Consider the following 19375-nt stretch of genomic DNA (forward strand, 5'->3'; position numbering starts at 1 on the left):
CCTAATTTAGCAATGGACTAATAGAATTCTAACCATTATTTTTCCTGAAACAGACATTCAGATGCATATAAATAGGAGTGAAAACTAATAAATGAATATTGTAAATGTGTCCTGAGTCATTTAATGGATAGTTATTTCAAACACCAGATTATATAAACCTTATTCTTGTATTTAAGAATATAAGATGTTAAAAGTCTTTTTAAAAAGATTTAGATTCAATTTTTGGTTGTGATGACTAGAATTTTTTTAAGGTTTTTTAGTCTATTACACTGAGGTATATATTGTACTTATTAAAATAAAATTAAAAAGCAAGTACATAATGGAGCATAGCATTGTTGATAGTGACAGAGAGTAGATGTTTTAAATTGTTCATAAGTAAGTTTCTTGTTTGTTACTAAATCCAACCAAGTCTTGGAGAAAGATGTCTTTATCACGGTGGGCCTTCTTTATTTTGGGTGGAGGTAAAGATTATTTGGGGAACACTCAGGCCCTGAATTAGCTTAATGTTTAGAATACAGTCTGCATCTCAGCAACCTGGTGAAAGCTGGCTGTGGTATAAGAGAACAATGTATTTTGCATTTGAACAAAGAAAAGGTCCTTTGCATACTTTAAGTGAGGTGCTCATAAGTGCACACATTGACAAATTCACAATTCAGTTATTTCATGCCAGGTAGTCCAATCAGGCCCAAGTTTTCCATGTATGTTTTTCTTCAAAGCTCCAAGCAATGTCATGGAATTGGAATTGTTCATGTCATTGTCCACACTGCTTTTCCCATGAGCAGTTTAAACATTGTTCATTCTGACACTGAGCCCCTGAGTGAGGAATTAATGTTTGCTTTGTTTTTTCAATGGTTTCATTATTGAATTAAGTTGTGGCAACATAGCATAGGCTTGTGGCCTGTATCTAATTTCCCTGGTACTTGTACATACTTTGATACTACCTGTTGTATCCTCCTGGCACAGGTCTTGGTCTCAGTGTGGTTGTGAAATCCTTGGCTGTCCCTTACAGCTCTGTTTTCTATCTCCTAACTGGGCATCATCTCACCTAGCTGAGTATCCCATCACATGGCATGCCTAGTTCTAAGGTGTGTACCAAAAACAGTGTTGGGATCAACCCTCCTTGGCTTCTCTTCGTGAGGACCTTGCTGGGGCCTTTTCCCGAGATAGCTGATTTCTGGGCTTGGGGAATCAGCTTTTTTTAAAGCCTCTTGGCAAGTTTGGATGCAACTGGGCAATAATGAGGTCAACATTAAATGGGGCCTGAGAAAAAGCTACAACTGTTTAAGCCTTGCTTTCTGTAACAAATCAAGCTTGTGGAGGTGAAATAATACGATACATACATGTTCTTCATCAATCTTTGTTGTGTTCAAAGAATGTTTTTGGAACAGTTAAAATGCCCTAAGTGTTAACACATGAGAGAGAACTATAGAAGCATTCAGACTGAGGAGTTCAAACTAGCTTTCTTAGTCTGAGGCAAAAATAGAACCAAATTTAGAAGAAATAAATATTTATCAACACTGTTCTAGGAATACCATAGCTAATTCCTGGGTAACTTGCATCAATTTAAAAAGCAGGAGTTCTTTTTGCAGTTGAGTTGCTCATAGGCATGAAGTAGGCAATGCAGAAAAGAGGAGTATGAGTCTGGCTGCCAGCTGAAGGGGATCCAATCCATAGGCATTTTAAGGATACTAGGCTTCACTTCTTAAATTTGCACTGGAAGTTAAATATAGAAGCACTTGGGGTTTTGACAGCCCTCTCCTGCTCTTGATTTGTTTAAAAAAATTCTGTAGCTTTTTGGTATTATAACTGTGTAAGTCACCATTTGAACAGTGGGCTGTGTCTTAAAATGATCCTCCTTCACTGAAAGCTTGAGGAAGATAAAGGCCTTTTCTGTCTTGCTTTGGACATTGCTTTTATTACCACTTGCTTGAAAATAAAACCATTAGGACACTTGAAGAAAAGTAGTTGAAATCAGAATGAATGAGAATGGCCAATTGCACAGTATTGCTTGCTTTATTTTTGAGGGTGGGGGAAGTTGTTAGTCAAGAGCTTTGCTCCCCACAGTTGATAAAATAAGGTGACAGAATCCTACTAACTTCAACTTCTTTGTTTGCCTCTTTGCAAAACACTGCTTTCTCATTTGCAGTGTCAGAAAATTTTGTCCTTCTAGATGGCTCTGTGTCATTCCTTTTTCAACAGTTTCTCATTATTCTGCATGGTACTTGCTGGGGAAAAAACTGCTGTGGTCAGGAGTCAGCTCTGGGTTACTGTGATTGTACCACCTTAAAGTATGGGTTTTGTCATGGTGGTACAATAATTTTTCAATACTCTTACTCTTGCATTCCCTCTTGTCATGTGTCAGATCTTAGTTGTGATTATTTCTATAGCCTCTGGGGTTAACTATGCCAGCCTATGCACATTTATAATATTTTGAGTGTTATTATAAATCAAAGGCAACTCCAATGAAGGGGAGAGAATGATGAGGAGGACTCTGTGGACATCAGAAGGCTAATTAATTACTTTATTATACTATACTATATACATTTCATCTCAACTGAATCTGCCAAGCACTCCCTCTGCACACACCTGCTCACACTGCCCAGAATCTCGTGACTGTGAGCTGAGTCCCCACACAGAGACACACACAGCTGGCCCTGACAGGCCAAGGAAACAAAACATCCTCACTTTGGCTATACAGTCTCCATGTTGCATTCTGCTTTGGCACAACACAGGCACAGGAAGTGATAAGAATTGTGTTTTCCCTTTCTCTGAGGTTCAGACAATGTGAATCTTAGAAATCTTTGGGAAGAATTGTGCCTTGCTTTTCTCTGTGAAGAGAAACATGGCAACAGAGTGTCACAGCAAATGCCATCTTAGACAATGCTGCAGTACAAATAATTTCACTTGCATGATCAAGTTGGTATGTATATGAAATAAACAGTATTTGTAATAATTTCTGCTCATGTCTCACTAGGGAAGAGGAGGGGAAAAGCCAGCTGTGAGTAGTATGTGCAGTTAGATGTGCTAACCATGATTACTCATGTTTTACAGGCACCTCTTTAGGTACACCATCACAAGGAATGAGTAACAATACCCCACAGGTGTTAGGAAACACAGAACCACCACAGAAGAGAACGAGGAGGAAGCTGATGGACTCTCCAGTGGTAGCTCCAAGCCCTCCTGCCTCCAGCCACTGCAGCTTGCAGCACCTGGAGGATTCTCTGGCCAAGGAGGTGTACCCTCTGGGGGATACTCCAGACTCCTGCAGGAAGCCAGGGCACAGCTTCTGTGCTCAGGCTGTGCTGAAGGAGGCTTTGCACCTGGCAGGCCTGGGGACAGTCAGTGCCTGCAGTGCAGATGTGGCAGCCAGGAAGGGCAGCATCATGGACACCACGTGTGACGTGATCCCAGAGAGCCACCAGGCTCTCATGAACTCCACGATCATTCTCTATGAAGGTACAGATGAAACAGCTGAAATGCCTGCTTACTCATCTGTGAAGGAGTCACAGCCATGCAGCAATAGCATTGTGCAAAGGTATTTGCCTTTTTTATGGGTGAGAAACATTACCAAGTCATTTCATCCTGCCTGTCTTTACAGTTGGGTTTTTCCATTTCTATCCACTTTATAAATAAACCCAGCATTTTAAAATCAAACCCTCAATTTTGATCAACATCAAATTCAATTCTGCCATTATTTGGAAAGAGTAGTATTTGAAAAGTTAGTGACAACAAATGAAGTTGAAAGCTTATCCTGTTTTAGAAGATATGTACCAAAAAGAAAATACAGCACTTTCTAAATTGATTGTGATGCCTCAGGCAAGTTACTTTCTCTAAGCCTTATGTTTTCTGTTTGTAAAATGGATACTTAACCTCTCCACATTGTGAAATGCCATGCTTGAAGCAGCTGTGCACGTCAGAAGTCTTCAAAGCTTCCTCAAATAACATTAATTAAATTAATTTCCAGTTTCGGTTTTCAACTTACCGAACTTTATATTTGTTTACATTTAAGAAACTGTAAATTTACTTGACTTTTGCCAAGAATATGTTTTCCAGGAATATAATTCTTTTATTTCAGACTTGATCTTTCTTCCTTAAGAAGCAAAAATTCTGCTCCGGTATTTGAGAAGCCCTCATATATGGCAATGACTTCAGCTGCTCAGAGAAAAAGAAAGATACTAAGGTAAGATTAAACTAATCCTTAAAAAAATCCTATACAAAATGAATTTTCATTTCTTATGTTCTTACTTCAGTTTCATTCTAATATTTCAAATCTGAAAACCTCTTATAGAAGCCATTTGGACCTGCATATGACATGTTCTGATTCAAATATGCTTGAATTCAATTGAATATTTTTGTTGTTTTTCTGGGTAACTTCAGTAGATTTTTTTTTCTTTAGCCTTGGTTTAAGAATTTCTGTTTTAATAATTACAAACTAATATCATGTTTGAGCAGACAGTAGCTGCTGTCTGCTCAAAATAGGAAGATGGCACATAATTCTGAAAAGAGAAATTTTGTCATCAATTAAAAATCTAAGTTTTTTGAGAATGTTCTACCTTTGCTGGAGCACATTAGAAACTACCAAAATGGAAAGCAGGGAAAAAACTATACATGACAATACTGAAGTGATCAACTTTGATTTTCTGATAATTCATTTTCAGTCTCATATATTGCTACTTAATTTTTGCCATCTGCTCTAGGAAGAACTTTTGTATCATCACTTCTGGTTTATGACCCTAAAAGAGGTTTATTAGCAGGAGCACCAGAAAAGCTGAAAGTAAATAGACATTAAGTTGAATTGTAATTTTTGTTGTATGTACTTCTTTGGTTTTGGGGTTTTTTTCACTGTATTTAAACCTGATCAGCTATGAAACAGCTGGTCTATCTATTTTTTTCCTATTTCCAAAAGCAGAAATTGATACAACCATTTTTAAAATCATGTTACAAATGACTTACTGCTAGACATGAGTGGAGCTACCACTGCACAGGTCTTATAAAGAATATCTCAGGACTGTTGGGACAAGGCTATAGACAGGTCACAGGACATGGAAGAAACTTTAGTGCCTTTTTGTTTATTAGCACCTTTAAAACAGAGAATTATCCTCCAAGCTCAGAGTCATCTGGTCTGGTTTCATGTAACTGTTCTGATTGTTATCAATTACACTCTAAACTGTCTTGCTAGGAGGAGGAATAAACTCTTCTGCTCTAGGATGAGAAAAGAGGCACTGCTCACTTTTTCAAATAGCTGATTATGAATTTAGCGAAATAAATCAGCTGTTCTCTGAAACCAAGCTAGTTTTTTCTACTTTCTCTCTAAGGGAAGGTGAGGGAACTTTTGAAGCCTGATTTATCTAGTCTTAAAGTAAAAGTTCTCAGACAAGCTTTTGAAGTACTTTTTTTTTTTTTGTAATAACTGTGCAATAATTTTAAAACATATATATATATATATATGCTTATTTCTTCCCAAAAGAGTAGCTGTTTCTGTTCACCTTGTTTCTTTTGTGTCTCAAATGTATTTCCCAGTACACTACAGAAAAATGCCACAACTTCTGTTGGAGTAACTTGCCTGTAGACTAAAATTCTTTATGGTTTTGTCTAGCAGTTGGTGATGAAGCGAAGGAATGAAAACACATTTCTGAAGGAGAAAAGGAGTATGCTCTTACTTTTCAGAGTGCCTTCATTCCATTCTCTTCTTTACTTTTTCCCCCTTTTTTTTCCCCATGCTTTCCCCGATTGAAGTGGCTCACTCCAGTCATTCATCTCCTACTAATGCTAGATTAAAAATATAAATTTCAGTCATATGGTCCACATTAGAAGTATAATTTGAAACAGTTGTATTTTCAGGACAAGGGATTAGAGGCAAGTCAGTCATAAGAGACTATTTTACCAAATAATGGTATATTCTTATTGGCATAAGTTCTCTTGCAAGAGGCATGCATGAGTAGATTTTTAGGACTGGCACAAGCAAAGTCTTAGTCTTTGCTGCTTGCTATATATTTTCATTTAGGCAGAAAATTATTATTAAGAAAGTGTGAGTTAGGGGACTCTAAAGTGGGAATAATACAATATTTATTACAGTAATAGGAAAAGCCTAGGAACTTGGGACATAAATACCATTAGCTTGTTTACGAGTCTGTCTGGCAGAGTGGAACCGAGGAAGTTTGTGAGGCAATTGCAGAAGGGTGAGATCAGATAGGTTCATAATTTTCACTGTAGACCTTAAGTCCATCACATAAAGTGCTGTGGATAAAATATCGAGGTTTGTTTTAATGAATTTGAAGCTGTAACAGTTTTCTTGCAGCTTAGTTAAAAAGTATTGTCTGCTATGAAGCCACCCCCTCCAACTGTGTTGGAGGCTGTTGAAAAGTTATTGTAGCAATAAAAAAATGTGATTTGTTCAATAAACACAGCTTGGTCATTTCAAGGATTTTGTAACATGCCTTAAGATTATTTCTTAGTATAATTTGTATGTGATGGCCATCAAACTGGCTTCTATGGTTTCAAACAAAAGTGTGACATGTTGTCCTGCCTTTGAATACAAGTGCCAACATTAGTTCTTATTTTCACAGCTGAAGCATTCTTGTAATTTTTTTAAAAGGAGAAAGGGGAAAGTATCCATAGATATACATAATAAATTAGTTTATTCCTTGCGTTCTGTTACAATTCTATGAACACTGGATGTTATTAAAGTATTTCTACATTGCAAGGCCAGAGGCCCTGTGAGCAGTGACTGTACTGAAGGCAAACTCTTTGTGGCTCTTTTGCAGCTCCACCTCCAACACGGTGCTGGGCAGCCTGCAGACGCCAGGCGCTGCCAAGCGCTCCCGGCAGGACGTGCTGCTGAGCCCTGCAGCCCTGAGAGTGCCCCAGGGGGCTGGTGAGTGTCAGGGCTGCCCTGGGGGACACTGCCTTGCCTGCCTCAGGTTTTGGCTTTTCTATGTTTCCCATTCTGTGCTGCTTTAGTGGGTGGGTCTGGGCTTCAAATCAGGGGATGGTGAGCTCTGAGCACAGAGCAGGGAGACAAAACAATTCCTGCTCCAGCTGGGCACCAAGGACAAATGATCCCAATCTCAGCCCAAGAGCACAAACCCCGTGGGCTGGAGAGAGAAAAACAAGCAGGGTGGGACTGCAGGGGCTAAAGCTGGAATGGGACAATGAACTGCAAGATGCAAATGGAGCAGAACTGATCCAAGGCAGAGAGCCCGGGAGCGCTGGGGCATTTTGGGGCCATTTTGGTTCATCTTGGGTGCAGGCCTGGCTGGGCTCTGGTGCTGCCCAAGGTGGATCCATGGAGGAGATGCTTTGACTCAATCCCTGCTTGATTCTTTAGCTCTGGCCAGCCTCTGCTCTAGGGCAGCCTGCACAAGGTGTCGGTTTCTGGGACAGGCATCACCTTGGTAACAGTGATTGCACAAGTTAATTAATTTTGTACACGTGCAAAATTAACATTGCCTCTCAGTTCATTTTGTCACTTTGATAGCACGTGTTGCTATAACAGTGTACTAAGCCATTGGTTTGAATAGTATATCCTTTTTTTTTAAACAAAGGGTCAGAATGTCAGTTATACAGATAGTAACTATTCAGAATTCAATTCAATATTATTACAAGGTTGTTGGGAAACCCTTTTTCCCAAGAGTCAAGGTCTTCCATCCAGAATAGTTTATTAACTTGTTGAGAAATTTTTATTACTAATTATGTCTTTGCCCAAGTGTGGCTTATCAAGAAATAAAATTCTCTAATAATTTCCATACCAGTTTTTAATTCTTTGCTTTATTTTACAACACCAAACTTATTTGTTTTAACAGATAAAATGTATTTTCAGACATTTATTGATCTTAAAATTTGGAGCTATTTTGGGCAAAAACAATAACAGAGGCAAAATTATTTTGCTTTTAACATACTGCTGATAATAATGTTAGCAAGTTCTATTGTGTGTAAGTTTGGTCAATTATATGGCTTCTTTCTGAGGTGCATAAATCTTTTCTGTGATAAAATCAGTTAGAATATTTTTTTCAGCCAATATTCACAAATGTCTTCACAATTCTATAAAAACCTCTGCCTTTCCTAGTGCATGGCATCAAGTTGCTTGGCACCTGAAGCAGATTTTAATATGCTAAATCTGTACAATTTTCCTTCATCTCTGCCTCCTTTTCCTCTCTGTCTTCAGAGGTACACTTAACAATCTTCTTGGGCTATCTAGAGGAGATCCAGTATTAGTTTTAATATTTTAGTCTGCTTTTCTTATGAAATTGAAAAGCAATGCGAGAAAACATTTCCACGGTGTAGCTTTTTCCAGTGCTATGGGCAATACACTGGTTTTACAGCACTTACATGTTTTTAAGTAAAAATTGCTGAGAGGGAATGTGAGGGAAAAGGTCTTAGTCTGTATTCATTGGAAATGTTGAGGTTGTGTTACCAGAAGCTTTCTGAAACTGAACATCTGAGTCTAAGCTCTGTCTAACCAAGTGACTTAGTACAGGGTTATATCAGTATCAATGTCTGCTCCAGCAGACCAGGTTAGGAAGGTTCCACTATTCAGTCCTAACTCTGGAATTAAGGAACTGTGTAATGCAGAAGCACCTTTTGAAATGAGAAGAAAACTTGGATTATTCGGTGTTGAACTGAATATGAAATAGACTTGATTTTTGAGAGCGTGCATTACAACAGCAGAATAAACCTTAACCAAATACTTAAGAGAAAAGGTTGTTTTCAGATTAAAAAGACAAAACTTTCTGTAATGACAAAGTGTTCCTTTTTCAATGCTATTTTTAATAAGAAGGATGAATAACATTTTTTCATATTTCTACATCTTTTTATAGACCTTTGTGCTTTTTTAATAGCATCTCCTGTCAGTTGAGGGTCTAATCGTGGGACTTTCTAGACAATTAAAGCACTGCATTACTGAGCTAAGAGTGATTACATGTTTGCATATTAAAATGAAGCTTTCAGTAAAGGAAAGAAATGTGTAAAAATTCTTAGACCTATTCTGAAAAGGAGGTCCATGTCAGCTACAGTCTACTTATATTTATTGAAGGAGTTTCTCTCTATTTCTAATAGCATTTCTTTCTTCACTAGGAGTTAAAATGAAGAGCAGGAAGCAAGAAGAGAATATGCCAAGGAGCTTCATTAGAAGCCTTTCTCAAGGAAATGTCCCACTGGATGTTAAATCAAGGACATCAAAAAATCTTTTACTTCGTGTTTCCAAGAAAAAAAATAGGATTTAGGTCAGAGTTCATCCCTATTTCAAGCAGGATTGATGGATAGCAAATGTGAATAGGATGAATTGTGATTTCCTCCTGTAAATAGTTTTGAGAATTTCTAGGTGGAAATCTTAGAGAAGTTATTTTGACCCCCTAAATTATTTTCATTGGAGTAGCTTCCTTGTGTTAAAATAGATTTTCATTTGGAAGGAAGTTAGGCAGATGCTACTATTAGAACATGTTCATGCTTAGCATTACAATGCCTTAGATGTTCTTAGATTGTCAGCATCTATGGATGACCTATGGAGTTCCAAGAGACAGAAAAATATTTCCAAAACTGGAATTTTTTCCTTTTTTTTTTGTCTTCTGGTTTTTCATCTGTTACTTGGTTGTAAATGTTCCTGTTCTGTTTTTTTCAATTTCATTCAGCTGTAAATATGTCTTTTATTAATGACTTCAAATAAATTTTAATATTATTAAGAGCAATATAATGTCAAATGTATTTCTAGCAAAAAATGTTCCTTTCTTCTCTTAGGAAAAATGTCTAAATGGATTTGGATAAATATTGTTATAAGTACACGCTGTTTATAATGACTTCTAGCAAATCATTGATGTTCAGAGACACAGCAATGTATAGCTTTGCTGTAACCTTGACAGCCTGCCCAGCCTTCAGAATGTCATTGTGCTGTGTTTGCCTGTGCAAATGAAGTGAATTTCTCCAGTCTGGTGAGAGCCTGAGGAAGAAGTCCTGTACGTAGTTTGTGGTGTCAGAACTGTCTGAAGCAAGGAGCTTCCCACTTGATCAGTTCACTAATGTGCTGCAGAATTCATCCTTGACACATTGGAGGAGCATTTTCCACAAGCCTCTGAAGAAGGAAATGGGAGCTGCCTGCAGAAAGTTTCAGGACCCCTTGTGGGAGGAGCAGACCATGGTGCAGGAGCAGTCTTCATTGGGCAAGTTCAAAGAGGAAGAAATCATTTCTTAAGAAATAGGCATTGCTAGTTAAAAATACTAGGAGAGAGAAATTGCATCCTCCTAGTTGCTTTCTAAAGGGATTATAGTTGTGGTGAGCCTGGGATCTTGTAGCATAATGAGAACTGGGAAAAGGTTTGTGTGAAGCCTGAAAACTAGGATTTGGGATGTGTCCTCATAGCAAGGTGATGCCATTTCAGTAGAGTAAAGAGGGAGGGTCACTTCAATATTTCCCTATCATGATGAACAGCAAGATTTTTGAATTAATTTTAATTTATTATTTTGATATAGCTGAAGTTGTAAAGACTATTTGACTTATGGGATTTTTTTCAGATTCTCAAGTGTTTTATTGTAAAATGTACAGAGGGAGCTTCATTTGTTGCTATCATGTGTACAAGAAGCATGTTGGGTTTTGCTAAATATACTTGTTACTTTCACTGCTCTCATGACATGTAAGACTTACACATAGATGTCCATAGCAATCTTGAAAAGTTTTTAGACAAGCTTGTGCATGCACCATTTTGATAGTGAAAACTGATCAATCCCATGTTTTCTTAGTGGCTTTGGCATGAGTGGAATCACGTGGTTCAATTGCAACACTTGCAAGGACAAAAAAAAAATTATTGAGAAAATTAAAACCTGTGATTTGAGAGTGATTCAATCAGAAGTTGATCATAGATTTGTTAGCTAGGTACATATTTACCATTTATAACTAGCATAAATTGTTTCCAGAGATAGAGCAGATTGAAGGGAGGTTTTTGTATTTCATATTCCTATTGAGTAATGTTCTGCACTATTAATTGTACACACATTTGTTTTCTTACCTACTGTGAGCATATCTAGACTTCCTAGGCAGAAAGTGCTTCCCAGCACATTCCTCACACATTATTGGCACAAAACTTCTCATAACTTTTCATTGCCTAAGTTTTTCTGTCAGATTGCCAGGTAGGTAGAAAGCAATGTGTATTTGGGAAGAAGTGGAGGTGTGATATAGCCCATTTCATTTCCTTGCCAATCTACTTCGCTACCTGCTGGCTTGTCTTTACAATCTAATTAAGGAATAGCATTTATCTGAAGTACACATTTTGCTGATTTCACCGTTGTACCACACAGGGTTAAGTTGTGTCAGTGTTGCAAGTGTGAAAAGGATGTTAAAGATCTCATCCCACTGGGAAATTCTTACAAAAACATTCAAAGGCTGCAGGCTATGGTTTGTACTGTCATAACAACATTCAATCAACATAAAATGCTTCTCAGACCATTAACTTGGCCCATTCAACTTAGCAAACTTTAAGCCCATTTGATTTTTAGTTACTCAAGAAATTCCAAGAAGGGGGAATTAGAGAAGATAGAGAAGAGCACTACCCCCTTCTGGTTTCCAGCAGTATTCAGATGGAAACTCCAAGATGAAGGCAGGGTCAGGATGAAAGCTTCACCTCATGTCTGGCCTTAGACAGCCCTGTGCCTCTCCCCAGCAGGAGCTGGGTTAGGGCAGAGTGGAGCATTGTGCCTGTGCTTGGCACCCCTGCCAGGCTGGGACAGGGGCTCCAGGGGCACTTCAGAGGCTTTAATAGAGACACAAATCATTTCCAAAAGGGGTTCCAGGGTAAACTGGCAAAAATTACTGAAATTGAATTATTCAGTTAGCTGGAACAAAAGAAGAAGAGGTGAAGAAGAATGTTAGTTGCTGAAGTACTGGGCAATGAAATAACAAATGGAACACAAGAAGGAAAACAGCCCAAACTGTACTGTACATATGTGGCAATAGGTTCTCAAATAGATATTAGTCAGGAAAGAGACCTTGGAGTTATTGTAAAAATGCCATGAAAACATCATCTCTGTGGTCAAAATAGCACAAAAACCCATGGGGAACACACCCTTGTGCAAATTCCTTGCCTCAATCCTGGTGTTGTCCTATGCATTTCAAATAAATGTGGTTGGATTATAAAGGGTATAAAAATGGATGAGAGGATCAATTAAAGCAGTGAACAGTCTGAATACAACTAACAGTTTAGGAGCACTTCACCCTGGAAGTGAGGAGTTCTGTTCAAAGTGTATGGAATAACAAGTCATGGAAAAAGGGACTTGGCAACAATTATTCACTGCTTCTTGCTGTATGAGACCTAAATGGCAAGTTCAAAACACATGACATTTCCTCCCTGAATAGCATATGTGATGACGAAGTCTGGAGTTGAAAATGTGATGGATGTCAAAAGATTTGAGTTCAAAACTGATTACTCAGAACTGTGGAATACTTTGTTCTTTAACTCTGTCTAGCCTCTGCTCTAGGCCAGCCTTCACGAGGCACCAGCAGTGCCCAACAGCAGGTGCTGATGGAAGCCTGAAAGAAGGGGAAGGGAGAGAATTTTTATTTTCTACTTGGTGCTACCTTCACCTGACAAAAGTCATGGAAGGACTTTCTTGCAGGGGGAACTTTGAGGGTTGTACTTGTATAATATCATTTGTGGGCACGGAGTTTGTGGTGATTGGGAGTGGGGCTGAGTATATAAAAATGCATGTTTAAAGTACTTTAATTATTTAAATTTATTTTAATGCTTTAATAGATTGCAGTGTGGGTTTAGTGTTGGTTAATGACTAGTGTGCTCACTAGAATGCAGTTGTGGGCACAGAGTTTGGGGTGATTTGGGCCCAGCCTCATCCCAGATTGGTGCAGCTGTGCAGGACAGGTGAATGCTATTGAAGGTGAGGAGCCATGGAGTGCCCAGGGGTGCTGAGCAACCACACAGGGAGCAGAGGGCACACAGGGGCAGGGCATCAACAGGAGGGCATAAAAGGCTGGGCTGGAGGACAAAAAAAAAGCAGATGCTTGCAGCCTCCTGAGGTGCCATGGTGTTACTCTGTGTGGGCTGAAGCCTTCTGAAATTGAAATTGTGTGGTGACACTGTGGGTATGGTGGCTGCCTGAGCTGGGACATGTGCTGTGACACAAGGGGATAGTCCTGACAGCCTGTGTGGTCAACAGAGAACAAAAGGGTGGCAGAGACTCTTCCAGAAGGCAGCTCAGAGTGGGCAGCTGGCTTGGATTCTTTTGGCAATGCGCTCACCGAGCAGGTAAGTCTTGTTCCCATAAGACCTTAAAGCTTGGTGTTTTGGATGTCTCCTCCCAAATGAGTTTTATGTTTTCTCTCCATATTTATATGTGTGGATTTATAATCATTCCATATGTGTGGCTTTATAATAATGCACCCTGTTGAGGAATGGATGAAAGTTTTTGACCTTTTGGCCTGGTTTGGGGCATCTTTCTGACCTTGGGAGTTGTGGGTGAGAGTCCACCCTTGTGGAGATGAAGAGGTCCAGGAACCATAATGGGCACCAAGTGCTGTTTCTGATCTCAGCAGGGTAATGGCTTTGTGCAAGTTAGGAATTCCCATTTTGGAGGTTTGTTAATTTGAGAATTTTTTAATTTTGAGATGGACAGACTGTTAGTTATGTAGAAGCTCTTGTATTATATCTATAGATGCCTCCCATGTAAAACTGCCACAGAGAGAGACAGAAAAAAGCTGCAACAACCCAAAACAAACAACAAACAAACAAAAGCACGACCCCAGAATCCACGTATATTCCACTATAGCTATAAAACTTGGCAATAGTGATTTTCATCTTGCATCATAATCTTATTGCATAGTCTGGCTTTGCTTTTTTCTCTGGTTCTCAGTTTGTCTTCCCTCCAGCTGACCTTTAAATCAAGCCTTTCCCAGGCTTCTATTCTGTGACACTTTTCTGTTCTCCTTCACCTAGAAGAGAAAATATATGTTGGACATGGGTACAGGGGGGGTTAATTTTGTGGTTGCTTTAGGATATTTCGTTTCAGGCTCATTGACATGTTAAAAGATAAAAGATTTTTAAGCACTTGAAGGAGTTTTAAACCAGTGGGAAGCTCTGGAAGCTGGATTGCCTTCACAAAACTCATGTATCCAGAATTTAAAGGTGCTATGGAAGCTCACAGAAATATATACTGAATATGATACAATATATTGGAATTATAGAATATTTTCCTACTGAATCAATTCCCATTCCTCAGTCCCTGGTCTAAGACTTTTCAGAGACGATCAGAATGCTTGCACATGATAATTTGTGTGTTCTCTAAGGCATATGTTTTGGTTTCAGGTAATTTTGGGAGAAATACTTTTTAAAAGGTTTTCTTTGCAAATCAAATTTAACCTGCTTTTTTCTAAATGGTTTGGAAAAAATTTATTTTGGAGAAAAGTGGAAAAAATTGTTTATTTAATAGGCAAACCATTCACTAGCACAAATAATGAACAATATTGAAAAATAAAACTTCTTGTTGCTTTAGAAGATGCGATAAACTCAGGGTTTTTGTGGGCTGTAGCTTGGTTTATTCAGTTTGTTATTAATTTTTCTGGAATTCAAAGTGTTGTGGTTTAGGTTTGGTTTGGTGGGTTACAGATGTGAGATTTTGGTGGTTTTTTGGGTGTTTCAGTTGAGAGTGGGTTTAAATAGGTTTAAAGAAAAGGAAAACCCTTCCAGTTTAGGGAACTTATCTGCTTTAGTTAGCTAAAACTAACGAAAATAAAGGAGAGCTCTGCTTTTTTGTCTGTTTGTTATAGACAGCATTGTTTTGCACTAGGAATGTGCAGGAGTGAGAGTGCAGCTTTCTTGAAAACAAACTCTGGGATTTTGTCTTTTTTTTTTGATTTTAGAACTAATCTTAAAGGTGTAAAACTTATTTTTGAGTTACACAGATGAACGGGGATACAAGCATTATCAAGTTGCTTTAGGATATTTTACTTTTTTTTTGTTGGTTTATTACTAAAACTATTTTATATTCTAACTTTATAAACACATATCTTATACATAGGTATGTATAGTATACAGTTATATATAGACAATGGCAGTAACATTTAACAGGCAGTGATATTTACCCATGGTTCTTACTTAATAATTAGATTTTTTTGAGGTATACATTGTGTTGTTTTGGGTTTGGTTTTTTTTTTGTATTATTTACTATGTGGCACATGGTCTTTGAGTAAAAACAACTTTATGAATATGCTTGTATTTGAGGTAGAATTAATTTAAATTGTCTTTTTTAATAAGCTTTTGACATGCATTATTAGGACTTTGCTTTGTTTATTGTATGTAGGGGTTTAGGTTGGGTAGAGTTTGTTTGGCTGGTGGAACTTTGGGTCTTAATTAATTAGGTGGCTTTTGTTAGATGTTCTTAATTTTTGAATGATCCCCCACCCCAAGTTTTAAGGTGGTTTTTAACAGTCTATTGTACTTTTGTACTTCGTAGTTGGTGTATGGTAGGGGATATGGTATATACTTATTTATATACTAATGTAATGTTAGATTTTTTAGTTTAGGTTCAGATAAGGTTGGTTTTGAAATGAGTTCTGTTGTTTGATTTAATTTTTTCAGGGTTCTATGCTTTTAAAGGATGTGTTATTTAAGGTTTAGCACGGTGTTATGAGCTGTAGTGTGAGATATTACCAGGGTAGGTTTTAGTTACTTTGTGCTGGTTATTGCAACTGTGAGCACATAGGGTTTGTTTTGGTGTGTTTGGGGTAGTGCAATGTAATTAATTTGCCAGTTTTTTATATTTATATTTGGATTATTGCTCACTGTGTTATAGGGGGATTGGTTTGTTTGATGGTAGTATATGTTTTACAGTTATGGAGAACTTGAGAAATACTGTTTATGGTTAGATTTACTCTTTGATTTTGTGTTTACTTACAGGTGGTATTTTTATTTTGATGACTGGAGGCACTCTTAGTTTATTTAGTTAGGAATCACTTTTCTGTTGCTAATTTAAATTTTGTTTTGATACTTGTACTTTTGTAGCTTGATTTACTTGTTTGTTGTTCTGGTGGTTTTTATTAGCTTTATTTTTGAGAATATGGGTATTTATATGATGGACTTTTATAGGAAGATTTTTTTTACTTTGATAGTGATAGTTTTTACTTATTAGTAGCTTAATTTTTTTTTACACTCTTAATTAGTTTTTTATTTATTAGTTTTATAGAGTATTGGTTACTATTTACAAATTAGTGTAGAGGTAGAATTTTGGGGTATTTTTTAGTAATATTTTGGGCTAGTTGAGTAGCTTTGAGTTTGGCGAGTTGGTTTGATTTACTTTTTTTAGTAGTTTTGTGATTTGTTGCATGAGGTTTTATATGGTTGGGGGTTTTTTGGTTGATTTTCACAATGGGATAGGAATCATTAGTGAAGAGAGTGTAACATTTTTTTTGTTGGTAGTTGGTTACATGGTGCAGTTTTTTAGTATGTGTTACTTTGGGGTTTTTTTTGTTCGAGAGACTAAATTTTTTACTTTTAGGTTAATTGGTAATTATTTTAAAACCTTTGGGTGATTTAGTGTTTTAATATGGGTGTGTTGTGAGATGAGGGTAATCTGCTTTATGTGCAGTTGGCAAATCTGTCATGGTGGGCAGAGGGAATTTTTTGCTTTGAGTGTTTACTTTGGCATTGGTAGTTGGGGTGCCAGGAGGAGTTGTGGTTTAGTGCTCGTTACTTCTGAGGAAGTTTGGATTTTTTTTTATAAGCTGCTTTTTTTGCTTGTTTTGTGGGTTTTTGCTTTTCTTTTGGAGTGTAGTTGGTTTTTGGGTGGCGGGTGGCTTTTGGACTCCTTTTTTGACTTGTTTTTACTCTAAAATCTTTGTGGTTGGTCTTGAGTTTTGTTAGGTACTATCTCTTAAAGGTTTTAGGGCAGATGGTGGTCCTTGGTTGTAGAGTACGTTTTTTATGTGTGGTTTTGTTTTGTTCTGTTCAGGGTTATTGTATGAGTGATTTTTTTGTTTAACTGGGGTCAAGGTTTGTTGTTGTTTAGGGTTTTATTGGAAAGTGGCCTTTTTGTGGGTGATTAGGTAAAGAGGGTTTATCATTTGGTTGTGTTTAGTAATGTGCATTTTTTTTAAAAGCTTATAGTGCTTGGCAAAGTCTGTGGGGTTTTTTTGTTGGTTGGTGGAGATATTTGTTGTGATTTTGTTGATGACATTGGTGGGAATTTGATGCTGTTTATTTTGTTATTTTATTTTCAGGAACTGGATTTTTTGAGTAGGTTTTTTAATTTTTCTGATGGTGATATTGGTTTCAGGAGAATTAGGATGATTTTTTTTTAACCTTTTTGTTGCTGTGTTTTTCTACTCAATGATGTAATTAATGTAGATGGTTTAGAGCTTTACTCTTTTTTAGTGTCGTTTGGATGAGTTTATGGTAGATGGTGGGGCAGTGTTTTTGTTTTTGGGGAAGTTGGTTTTAGGTGCATTGTACGTTTTTTATGTAAGAGTAAACAGATTTGTATCTTGTTAGAGGAAAGGAGAAAAATAGATTGGTAATGTTAATAGTGTTATTTTGTTGTTTTGGATTTTAGTTTGTATTGGAGTTTGAAGAAGTTTGTTACAGCAGTGTTTAATGGTGGTATTAGTGTTTAATACAGCAGTATTTAAGGTATGATAGTTTATAGTTAATTTTTATTTGTTTTAGATTTTTATTTGTTTTAGATTAATTTTTATTTGATTTAGATAGTTTATAGTTAATTTTTATTTGTTTTAGATTTGTTTTAAATTTAGGTTTGTTTTAGAGAAAAATAGATTGGTAATGTTAATAGTGTTATTTTGATGTTTTGGATTTTAGTTTGTATTGGAGTTTGAATAAGTTTGTTACAGCAGTGTTTAATGGTGTATTAGTGTTTAATATGGCAGTATTTAAGGTATGTTAGTTTATAGTTAATTTTTATTTGTTTTAGATTTGGGTATAGGCTAGATGGGCTTGTTGAAGGGTGAGTGGGTTTAGGGGTTTTGGTTTTTTTTGGTGTTTTAGTTTATGAGGTATTTTTTGGATGGGCATTACACTATTTTGGGTTGTTTGGTGTTGCTGGTGGTGTATTGTTGAGGTGGTAATTGGTATTTGTTGGGGGTTTTTTAAAGAAGTTTTATTGTAGATGGGTTTTTTGATAGTTTATGTCAGGTGTTTAATTGTTTGATGCTTTTTGTTTTTACAGTTGTTATTTTAAATGTTTACATGAGTTTCTTTGGGTTTTTGAAAAACTAACTTTGGAGGAAGTCTATGCTTAAAATGGATGAGGGTTTTGAGCTAGTTACAATGGAGTGGCTTTTTTTACTTCCTTTTAGTTAGTTTTACTTTAGTAAAAACTGAAGTAAATATTTTTGATCTTTTTGTTACTCTAGTAATAGAAACAGATTTTGTCTTTATATATTTTGGTGGGATTAATGGGTATTGTGTGCTAGTGTTGATTAAGGTTTCATATTTTTGTGGTTTTGATGTGCTAGGTTAATGAATTTATACAGTTTTAAAAAGAGTTTTTCTAGCTTTTACTTACTCTAAGCTTGGTTATTCTTTTTTCTTTGGGTATATCTTTTGGAGGGTTTTTTAAGGGGATTTGATATATTATTATTACTATTATTATTATATTTGGTAGTTTGGTTACAGGTCACTGGAGCTGGTTTTTTGCTGGAACTTTTTCTTTGAGTCTTGCTTTTTTTAAAATTAGCACTTGTTGTGTTAGAGTAGCAATAGATTTTTTATCTTATTTCCTTATGGAAATAGAAATTTGGAAATAGAAAATAAAAATACGGAAACAGAATTTTATGAAAATTTCCTCATGGAATTTTTTTTTTTTACCATCACGTAGTGGGGGTACCTTCTCTCCCTGTTTGGGGGGCATTTACATTTAGTATTAGAACTTTTAATTGGTATTGCTGAGATTTGGAGAAGGTACGTTTTAATTTTTTGAGGTTTTTGTGATTTTTTTAATTTTATTTTTTAGTTGTTGTGGACATGCTTTTGCAGTTGTGATTTTCATATGTGTTGGGTTATGTACAGTATTTGTATATGTTTGGAGCTTTTTTTGTTGTATTAAGTGTGGTTTCTTTGGGTTTTTTAAATTATTGTTAAAGTAAAAGTGTATTTTTGTGGTGTGTACAAGTTTTTCACTATATTATGGATGTACATGGTCCTAAGTCTGGATTTGTAGTCTTTATGTTATTTGAGAAGACAATTTCTGCTACTGCCATTTTTTTAAGTGTTGCATTTTTTGGTTTCTGGTTTTTTATTGAGTTTGTTGTATCCAGAGATGGTGTGTATATAGGTATTTTTGTGTTACACTTCTTAGGACCTGTGCCCAGAGATGGTGAGAGTTAGCCCCCCCTTACTATTGTTAGGTTGATAATTGGATTATGTGATGGGGA

General features: G+C 36.7%; 1 protein-coding gene across 1 annotated transcript in view; it reads left to right on the plus strand.

The window, feature by feature from the left end:
- The window catches only part of KIF18A (kinesin family member 18A), a 30972-nt gene extending 21300 nt beyond the window's left edge, over positions 1 to 9672 (plus strand). The window contains exons 14-17 of the mRNA XM_066552260.1: positions 3052 to 3535; positions 4076 to 4180; positions 6765 to 6874; positions 9073 to 9672. Coding sequence (XP_066408357.1) covers positions 3052 to 3535; positions 4076 to 4180; positions 6765 to 6874; positions 9073 to 9221 — 848 coding nt within the window. The 3' untranslated portion in view covers positions 9222 to 9672. The remainder of the gene's footprint in view (positions 1 to 3051; positions 3536 to 4075; positions 4181 to 6764; positions 6875 to 9072) is intronic.
- The last annotated feature ends 9703 nt before the right edge of the window (positions 9673 to 19375 follow it).

Source organism: Molothrus aeneus, chromosome 6 (genome assembly GCF_037042795.1).
Source record: "Molothrus aeneus isolate 106 chromosome 6, BPBGC_Maene_1.0, whole genome shotgun sequence".
NCBI lineage: Eukaryota > Metazoa > Chordata > Aves > Passeriformes > Icteridae > Molothrus > Molothrus aeneus.